Source organism: Coregonus lavaretus (genome assembly GCF_964263955.1).
Source record: "Coregonus lavaretus genome assembly, chromosome: 7".
In the NCBI taxonomy this organism is placed as follows: Eukaryota; Metazoa; Chordata; class Actinopteri; order Salmoniformes; family Salmonidae; genus Coregonus; species Coregonus lavaretus.
Window position 1 is genome coordinate 4,549,256 of NC_139994.1, and position 10,554 is coordinate 4,559,809.

The 10,554-nt window shown below is 44.5% G+C and overlaps 1 protein-coding gene across 1 annotated transcript in view; it reads right to left on the bottom strand.

Moving 5' to 3' along the window:
- Positions 1-7,291: 7,291 nt before the first annotated feature.
- The window catches only part of LOC311131850 (CLIP-associating protein 2-like), a 79,535-nt gene continuing 76,272 nt past the window's right edge, over positions 7,292-10,554 (bottom strand). The window contains exons 34-36 of the mRNA XM_084164978.1: positions 10,202-10,408; positions 9,948-10,064; positions 7,292-8,693 (exon numbers count right to left, since the gene is read on the bottom strand). Coding sequence (XP_084021104.1) covers positions 8,616-8,693; positions 9,948-10,064; positions 10,202-10,408 — 402 coding nt within the window. The 3' untranslated portion in view covers positions 7,292-8,615. The remainder of the gene's footprint in view (positions 8,694-9,947; positions 10,065-10,201; positions 10,409-10,554) is intronic.

Below are 10,554 nucleotides of genomic sequence, written 5' to 3' on the forward strand. Positions count from 1 at the left end.
TCCGACAGTGCAGTAATATTGAACAATTTCACAACGTATACCCAATACACTTCGAGACATCTAAGTAAGGAATGAATTAAGAATATATATTTATATATGGACAATTGATGTTACAGCGCCATAGACTAAGATACAGTGAAGTAGCATAGAATACAGTATATACAGTGGGGAGAACAAGTATTTGATACACTGCCGATTTTTCAGGTTTTCCTACTTACAAAGCATGTAGAGGTCTGTAATTTTTATGATAGGTACACTTCAACTGTGAGAGACGGAATCTAAAACAAAAATCCAGAAAATCACATTGTATGATTTTTCAGTAATTAATTTGCATTTTATTGCATGACATAAGTGTTTGATACATCAGAAAAGCAGAACTTAATATTTGGTACAGAAACCTTTGTTTGCAATTACAAAGATCATACGTTTCCTGTAGGTCTTGACCAGGTTTGCACACACTGCAGCAGGGATTTTGGCCCACTCCTCCATACAGACCTTCTCCAGATCCTTCAGGTTTCGGGGCTGTCGCTGGGCAATACGGACTTTCAGCTCCCTCCAAAGATTTTATATTGGGTTCAGGTCTGGAGACTGGCTAGGCCACTTCAGGACCTTGAGATGCTTCTTACAGAGCCACTCCTTAGTTGCCCTGGCTGTGTGTTTCGGGTCGTTGTCATGCTGGAAGACCCAGCCACGACCCATCTTCAATGCTCTTACTGAGGGAAGGAGGTTGTTGGCCAAGATCTCGCGATACATGGCCCCATCCATCCTCCCCTCAATACGGTGCAGTCGTCCTGTCCCCTTTGCAGAAAAGCATCCCCAAAGAATGATGTTTCCACCTCCATGATTCACGGTTGGGATGGTGTTCTTGGGATTGTACTCATCCTTCTTCTTCCTCCAAACACGGCGTGTGGAGTTTAGACCAAAAAGCTCTATTTTTGTCTCATCAGACCACATGACCTTCTCCCATTCCTCCTCTGGATCATCCAGATGGTCCTTGGCAAACTTCAGATGGGCCTGGACATGCGCTGGCTTGAGCAGGGGGACCTTGCGTGCGCTGCAGGATTTTAATCCATGACCGCGTAGTGTGTTACTAATGGTTTTCTTTGAGACTGTGGTCCCAGCTCTCTTCAGGTCATTGACCAGGTCCTGCCGTGTAGTTCTGGGCTGATCCCTCAACTTCCTCATGACCATTGATGCCCCACGAGGTGAGATCTTGCATGGAGCCCCAGACCGAGGGTGATTGACCGTCATCTTGAACTTCTTCCATTTTCTAATAATTGCGCCAAAAGTTGTTGCCTTCTCACCAAGCTGCTTGCCTATTGTCCTGTAGCCCATCCCATTCTTGTGCAGGTCTACAATTGTATCCCTGATGTCCTTACACAGCTCTCTGGTCTTGGCCATTGTGGAGAGGTTGGAGTCTGTTTGATTGAGTGTGTGGACAGGTGTCTTTTATATAGGTAACGAGTTCAAACAGGTGCAGTTAATACAGGTAATGAGTGGAGAACAGGAGGGCTTCTTAAAGAAAAACTAACAGGTCTGTGAGAGACGGAATTCTTACTGGTTGGTAGGTGATCAAATACTTATGTCATGCAATAAAATGCACATTAATTACTTAAAAATCATACAATGTGATTTTCTGGATTTTTGTTTTAGATTCCGTCTCTCACAGTTGAAGTGTACCTATAATAAAAATGACAGACCTCTACATGCTTTGTAAGTAGGAAAACCTGCAAAATCGGCAGTGTATCAAATACTTGTTCTCCCCACTGTATATACAGTGGGGAGAACAAGTATTTGATACACTGCCGATTTTGCAGGTTTTCCTACTTACAAAGCATGTAGAGGTCTGTAATTTATATCATAGGTACACTTCAACTGCGAGAGACGGAATCTAAAACAAAAATCCAGAAAATCACATTGTATGATTTTTAAGTAATTAATTTGCATTTTATTGCATGACATAAGTATTTGATCACCTACCAACCAGTAAGAATTCCGGCTCTCACAGACCTGTTAGTTTTTCTTTAAGAAGCCCTCCTGTTCTCCACTCATTACCTGTATTAACTGCACCTGTTTGAACTCGTTACCTGTATAAAAGACACCTGTCCACACACTCAATCAAACAGACTCCAACCTCTCCACAATGTCCAAGACCAGAGAGCTGTGTGAGGACATCAGGGATAAAATTGTAGACCTGCACAAGGCTGGGATGGGCTACAGGACAATAGGCAAGCAGCTTGGTGAGAAGGCAACAACTGTTGGCGCAATTATTAGAAAATGGAAGAAGTTCAAGATGACGGTCAATCACCCTCGGTCTGGGGCTCCATGCAAGATCTCACCTCGTGGGGCATCAATGATCATGAGGAAGGTGAGGGATCAGCCCAGAACTACACAGCAGGACCTGATCAATGACCTGAAGAGAGCTGGGACCACAGACTCAAAGAAAACCATTAGTAACACACTACACCGTCATGGATTAAAATCCTGCAGTGCACGCAAGGTCACCCCCCTGCTCAAGCCAGCGCATGTCCAGGCCCATCTGAAGTTTGCCAATGACCATCTGGATGATCCAGAGGAGGAATGGGAGAAGGTCATGTGGTCTGATGAGACAAAAATAGAGCTTTTTGGTCTAAACTCCACTCGCCGTGTTTGGAGGAAGAAGAAGGATGAGTACAACCCCAAGAACACCATCCCAACCGTGAAGCATGGAGGTGGAAACAACATTCTTTGGGGATGCTTTTCTGCAAAGGGGACAGGACGACTGCACCGTATTGAGGGGAGGATGGATGGGGCCATGTATCGCGAGATCTTGGCCAACAACCTCCTTCCCTCAGTAAGAGCATTGAAGATGGGTCGTGGCTGGGTCTTCCAGCATGACAACGACCCGAAACACACAGCCAGGGCAACTAAGGAGTGGCTCCGTAAGAAGCATCTCAAGGTCCTGGAGTGGCCTAGCCAGTCTCCAGACCTGAACCCAATAGAGAATCTTTAGAGGGAGCTGAATGTCCGTATTGCCCAGCGACAGCCCCGAAACCTGAAGGATCTGTATGGAGGAGTGGGCCAAAATCCCTGCTGCAGTGTGTGCAAACCTGGTCAAGACCTACAGGAAACGTATGATCTCTGTAATTGCAAACAAAGGTTTCTGTACCAAATATTAAGTTCTGCTTTTCTGATGTATCAAATACTTATGTCATGCAATAAAATGCAAATTAATTACTTAAAAATCATACAATGTGATTTTCTGGATTTTTGTTTTAGATTCTGTCTCTCACAGTTGAAGTGTACCTATGATAAAAATTACAGACCTCTACATGCTTTGTAAGTAGGAAAACCTGCAAAATCGGCAGTGTATCAAATACTTGTTCTCCCCACTGTACATGTGAGATGAGGAATGCAGATATGTAAACATTATTAAAGTGGCTAGTGTTCCATTTCTCTAAAGTGGCCAGTGATTTCTAGTCTGTATGTAGGCAGCAGCCTCTAATGTGCTAGTGATGGCTGTTTAACAGTCTGATGGCCTTGAGATAGAAGCTGTTTGCCCATAGAAAGTCTACACCCCCCTTGAACTTTTTTCACATTTTGCTGCGTTAAAATCTAAAAAGGGATTACATTTAGATATTTTTCCTACATATCTACACAACCTACTCCACATTTCCTAAGTGAAATAAAGTTATAGAACATTTTCCAAATGAAGAAAAAAATAGAAAACTGAAATATCATAATTGGATAAGTCTCCACCCCCCTGAGTAAATACTTGGTGGAAGCTCCTTTGGCAGCCATTACAGATGTGAATAATTTGGAATAAGATTCTAGCAACTTTACACAAACTCTTAGGGCAACATAATTATATCCTCCTGATTCCTGCTTAGAAGCAAAAACTAAAGCAGGAAGCACCAGTGACTCGGTCAATAAAAAAGTGGTCAGATGAAGCAAATGTTAAGCTACAGGCCTGTTTTGCTAGCAAAGACTGGAATATGTTCCGGGATTCTTCCGATGGCATTGAGGAGTACACCACATTAGTCACTGGCTTCATCAATAAGTGCATCGATGACGTCGTCCCCACATTGACTGTACGTACATACCCCAACCAGAAGCCATGGATTACAGGCAACATCCGTACTGAGCTAAAGGGTAGAGCTGCCGCTTTCAAGGAGTGGGACTCTAACCCGGACGCTTATAAGAAATCCCGCTATGCCCTCAGACGAACCATCAAACAGGCAAAGCGTCAATACAGGACTAAGATTGAATCGTACTACACTGGCTCCGACGCTCGTCGGATGTGGCGGGGCTTGCAAACTATTACAGACTACAAAGGGATGCACAGCCGCGAGCTGCCCAGTGACACGAGCCTACCAGACGAGCTGAATTACTTCTATAATCGCTTCGAGGCAAGTAACACTGAAACATGCATGAGAGCATCAGCTGTTCCGGACGACTGTGTGATCATGATCTCCGTAGCCGATGTGAGTAAGACCTTTAAACAGTTCAACATTCACAAGGCCGCAGGGCCAGACGGATTACCAGGACGTGTACTCCGAGCATGCGCTGACCAACTGGCAAGTGTCTTCACTGACATTTTCAACCTCTCCCTGTCTGAGTCTGTAATACCAACATGTTTCAAGCAGACCACCATAGTCCCTGTGCCCAAGAACACTAAGGTAACCTGCCTAAATGACTACAGACCCGTAGCACTCACGTCTGTAGCCATGAAGTGCTTTGAAAGGCTGGTCATGGCTCACATCAACACCATTATCCCAGAAACTCTAGACCCACTACAATTTGCATACCGCCCCAACAGATCCACAGATGATGCAATCTCTATTGTGCTCCACACTGCCCTTTCACACCTGGACAAAAGGAACACCTATGTGAGAATGCTGTTCATTGACTACAGCTCAGCGTTCAACACCATAGTGCCCTCAAAGCTCATCACTAAGCTAAGGACCCTGGGACTAAACACCTCCCTCTGCAACTGGATCCTGGACTTCCTGACGGGCCGCCCCCAGGTGGTAAGGGTACGCTACCTGCCCGAATGCATAGTGGCGACTGTAAAGTTTGGTGGAGGAGAAATAATGGTCTGGGGCTGTTTTTCATGGTTCAGGCTAGGCCCCTTAGTTCCAGTGAAGGGAAATCTTAACGCTACGGCATACAATGACATTCTAGACGACTATGTGCTTCCAACTTTGTGGCAACAGTTTGGGGAAGGCCCTTTCCTGTTTCAGCATGACAATGCCCCTGTGCACAAAGCGAGGTCCATACAGAAATGCTTTGTAGAGTTCAGTGTGGAAGAACTTGACTGGCCTGGACAGAGCCCATGACCTCAACCCCATCGAACACCTTCAGGATGAATTGGTCCACGACTGCGAGCCAGGCCTAATCGCTCAACATCAGTGCCCGACCTCACTAATGCTCGTGGCTGAATGGAAGCAAGTCCCCACAGCAATGTTCCAACATCTAGTGGAAAGCCTTCCCAAAAAAGTGGAGGCTGTTATAGCAGCAAAGGGGGGACCAACTCCATATTAATGCCCATGATTTTGGAATGAGATGTTCGACGAGCAGGTGTCCACATACTTTTGGTCATGTAGTGTATGTTGCCCTAAGATTTATGTAAAGTTGTTCGAATATTATTCCAAATGATTCACATCTGTAATGGCTGCCAAAGGTGCTTCCACCAAGTATTAATGCAGGGGGGTTGGAGACTTATCCAATTATGATATTTCTGTATTTTTAAAAAAATATTTTAATTAGGAACATTTTCTATAAATTTTCTTTCACTTTGAAAATGTGGAGTAGGTTGTGTAGATATGTAGAAAAATAAAAAGTATTTGAATCCCTTTAGATTTTAAGGCAGCAAAATGTGAAAAAAAGGTTGAAGTGGGTCTAAACTTTATAAAGGCACCTTATGTTCTGCAGCTTCAGGTATGAGAATACAAAACATTAAGAACACCTGCTGTTTCCGTGACATGGACTGACCAGGTGAAAGCTTTGATCCCTTATCGTTGTCACTTGTTAAATCCACTTCATATATCAGTGTAGATGAAGGGGAGGAGACGGGTTAAAGAAGGATTTTTAAGCCTTGAGACAATGACTGTTTATGTGTGGCATTCAGAGGGTGAATGGGCAAGACAAAAGATTTAAGTGCCTTTGAACGGGGTATGGTAGTAGGCAGTGGTGGAAAAAGTACCCAGTAGTCATACTTAAGTAAAATAAAATGATTTAAGTAAAAGTGAAAGTCACCCAGTAAAATACTAATACTATAAAATACTAATTGAGTAAAAGTCTGAAAGTATTTGGTTTTAAATATACTTAAGTATCAAAAGTAAATGTTATTGCTAAAATATACCTAAGTATTTAATGTACAAGTATAAATGATTTAAAATTCCTTATATTAAGCAAACCAGAAGGCACCATTTTCTTGTTTTTTTTTAAATTTACGGATAGCCAGGGGCACACTTCAGCACTCGAGACATCATTTACAAACGAAGCATTTGTGTTTAGTGAGTCCGCCAGATCAGAGGCAGTAGAGATGACCAGGGATGTTCTCTTGACAAGTGTGTGAATTGGGCCATTTTTCTGTCCTGGTAAGGATTCAAAATCTAACGAGTACTTTTGGGTGTCAGGGAAAATTGATGGGAGTAAAAAGTACATTATTTGTTTTAGGAATGTAGTGAAAAGTTGTCCAAAATATAAATAGTACAGTAAAGTACAGATTCCCCCCCAAAAATACTTAAGTAAAAATACTTTAAAGTACTACTTAAGTACTTTACACCACTGGTAGTAGATGCCAGGCTCACACTGGTTTGTGTCAAGAACTGCACCGCTGCTGGATTTTTCACGCTCAACAGTTTCCTGTGTGTATCAAAAATGGTCCACCACCCAAAGGACATCCAGCCAACTTGACACAACTGTGGGAAGCATTGGAGTCAACATGGGCCAGCATCCCTGTGGAACGCTTTCGACACCTTGTAGAGTCCATTACCCACGACGAATTGAGGCCGTTCTGAGGGCAAAAGGAGGGGATGCAACTCAATATTAGGGAGGTGTTCCTAATGTTTGGTATACTCAGTGTATATTCTGCAGCCTCAGGTGGACTATATATTCTTCCTAGTTTATACACATTCACACACTGTGAAGTATCTTCCCTGTGCTGTGCTCTGGTGGTCAATCATTACCAGTTGATTCCAGTCAGTGCACAAGGGGCGCAACTTCGGTTAATTGTAGACCTTGTGTGTGTGTGTGTCAGCAGAACAGGTGCCCCCTCCCATTGACTGAGACAGAAACAGTGTTTATTATGGTCTGTACAAGTTCTTTTTTTCTCCTCTTTATTTTATTGTAAGCACAGCGTTGTAAATGCACGGAGGAAAAACAACCAAGTGAAAGCTAGAATGATACAAGAAGCGGGGAGAGAATGACCAGAGGAAGAGGAGGAAGAGGAGGAAAAGGTGACACGAGTTTCTCAGATCAGTAAATAATACATTTCTGCAAACATCTCCCCGTAGAGAGAAACCAACGTTGAGCGAGACTATGACACGCGCGCAACTGAAAACAAAACTGATCAGAACGCAGAGCGCGCACCTCCATCAGGGACTCTCCTAAATGACGTCGTTATCGGCTATTATTCCATGTTTTCATGTGTAGATACATATCCACTAGCTGACAATAATAATAAGCCATGTCTCCCCATCTCTGTCTGAAATGTGCTCATCCAAGACATGGCGGGGAGCAGTGGAAGGTACCATGGACTTCTCTGAAAGGGGTGGACATTGTTAACTTTAATTTCACCCCCTCCCTTCTACCGTGACAGTAAGTAGGCTCTGGATAAAAATATCTTGTTAAAATCATCGTCATCCATAGCTAAGCACATTCCGCCTCCTCACACCCATTGCCTATGTAGTTGTTATGAGCAGTTTGACCTAAGTGCTCATGGGAAGGGGCAAAATGGAACCCTAGCCCTATATAGTTTGACCAGTGGTACTATGTAGCTTTGGTCAAAAGTAGTGCACTACGTAGGGATTAGTGCGTCATTTCAGATTTGCCTTCAGAGTTTCAGGTGTTAAACCCCCCCCCTCCACTCTCCGTCACAGACACAAACACACAGGTCTGCAGAATGCACATGCCTTCCCCTCTACCCTCTTCCCTCCCTCCCTATCTAGCCATCCATCCTGGCTGGGGGGGGGGGGGGGGGGGGGGCTAGTGCATCATGTGGCCGTTCTCCACTTCTGAAACCAGGAAGTGAAACTGTTGGCGTTGAGGCGTCAGAGTAAGATGGGGGTCAGAGGGCGTGGTTAGGTGTGTAGAGGTCAGGGGTGCGTCTCAGAGAGCAGGGTGGATCTTCAATGTTTGTGAGGGGAACTACAACAATCCTCTCCTCTGCACCGCATCTCCCAGAGTGCATTGTAGTAGGCAACAAGGAGGAAATGGGAGGTTGTATCGAGGACAGTGTGTGTCAGTCTGAGCCTTCATATCAGCATGTTCATGTAAGCGTGTGTGTTCATGTAAGTGTGTGAGTATGTGTTTGTGCATCCATGTAAGAGTGTATCCGTGAGTGTTAAGTCTCCAGAGGGAGAGTGCGGTTCCATGGTTGTCCTGTGGGGGGCACTCTCCATATGTCTGTTCTATAGGTTGTCTGCTGGGGGCTCACCACCACTGGAGCCGGACTGGGCACGCTGGATGTACCGATTCAACAACTTCAACTGGAGAGAGAGGGGGGAGAGAGTTACAGGGTTGTAGAACTGAAGCAGTTCTTCTTGAATCCTGCTGATCCAGTAATATACACTGAAAAAATATATAAACGCAACATGTAAAGTGTTGGTCCCATGTTTCATGAACTGAAATAAAAAGATCCCCACAATGTTCCATACGCACAAAAAGCTTATTTCGCTCAAATGTTGTGCACAAATGTGTTTACATCCCTGTTAGTGAGCATTTCTCCTTTGCCAAGATAATCCATCCACCTGACAGGTGTGGCATATCAAGAAGCTGAGGCTTGTTGGACGTACTGCCAAATTCTCTAAAATAATGTTGGAGGCGGCTTATGTTAGAGAAATTAACATTCAATTCTCTGGTGGACATTCCTGCAGTCAGCATGCCAACTGTACACTCCCTCAAAACTTGAGATATCTGTGGCATTGTGTTGTGACAAAACTGCACATTTTAGAGTGGCCTTTTATTGTCCTCAGCACCTGTGTAATGATCATGCTGTTTAATCAGCTTCTTGATATGCCACACCTGTGGGCAAGTGGTTTCCTGAGGACCATTGTCGTGCCATTCATACGCCGCCATCACCTCATGTTTCAGCATGATAACGCACAACTACTTGTTGTCAGGATTTGTACACAATTCCTGGAAGCTGAAACTGTCCCTGTTCTTCCATGGCCTGCATACTCACCAGACATGTCACCCATTGAGCATGTTTGGGATGCTCTGGATTGACATGTATGACAGCGTGTTCCAGTTCCCGCCAATATCCAGCAACTTCACACAGCCATTGAAGAGGAGTGGGACAACCTTCCGCAGGCCACAATCAACAGCCTGATCAACTCTATGCTGCAATGGTGGTCACACCAGATACTGGCATCTGACTTTTTAAAACATTTTAGTAATTTAGCAGATGCTCTTATCCAGAGCGACTTACAGTAGTGAGTGCACACATTTTTCATACTGGTCCCCCCCCGTGGGAATCGAACACACAACCCTGGCAAGCACCATGCTCTACCAACTGAGCTACATGGGATCACCTTTCACCAACAGATGCAAATCTGTATTCCCAGTCATGTGAAATCCATAGATTAGGGTCTAATTAATTTATTTAAATTGCCTGATTCCCTTATATGAACTGTAACTCAGTAAAATCTTTGAAATTGTTGCATGTTGCTTTTACTTTTGTTCAGTGAATCAAGGTAATGGGTAATGGGTGTGGTTAGTAGAAAGTGGGTGTGCTCCCTCACCTTGCTGCCAGACAGTTGGTTGAGGTGAGGTTTTAGCTCCTCCCCTATGACTGCGTAGAGGGCCACCAGACAGAATACACAGGCCTTCCTCACGCTGCTCTCAGAGTTGTCATAACCCTGCATAACATGACATAGATGGGTTATAACCCTGATTAACATGAGGATGTGTGCAACCTTTGTGTGTATGTGTGACCTGTATGAGTGTGTGTGTTACCTGTATGAGTGTGTGTGACCTGTATGAGTGTGTGTGTTACCTGTATGAGTCCGGGGACGATCTCAGGCAGCATGCTGACTAGTCCATGGTGGGGGACCCGCTCTATAACTTTAGTCTGCATCTTGATGGCAGCCAGGTTGATGGGGTAGTCAGCTGACTGGATGATGGGACACAATACCTTGATACACTGGTCTGGACTGATGGACGACGCCAGCATGGCCGCAGTCTCCTCTGCAGCACGCGCCACCTTCACAAACAGGGTTATAGGACCAGTTATAATGGCTCCTTCACAAACAGGGTTATAGGACCAGTTATAATGGCTCCTTCACAAACAGGGTTATAGGACCAGTTATAATGGCTCCTTCACAAACAGGGTTATAGGACCAGTTATAA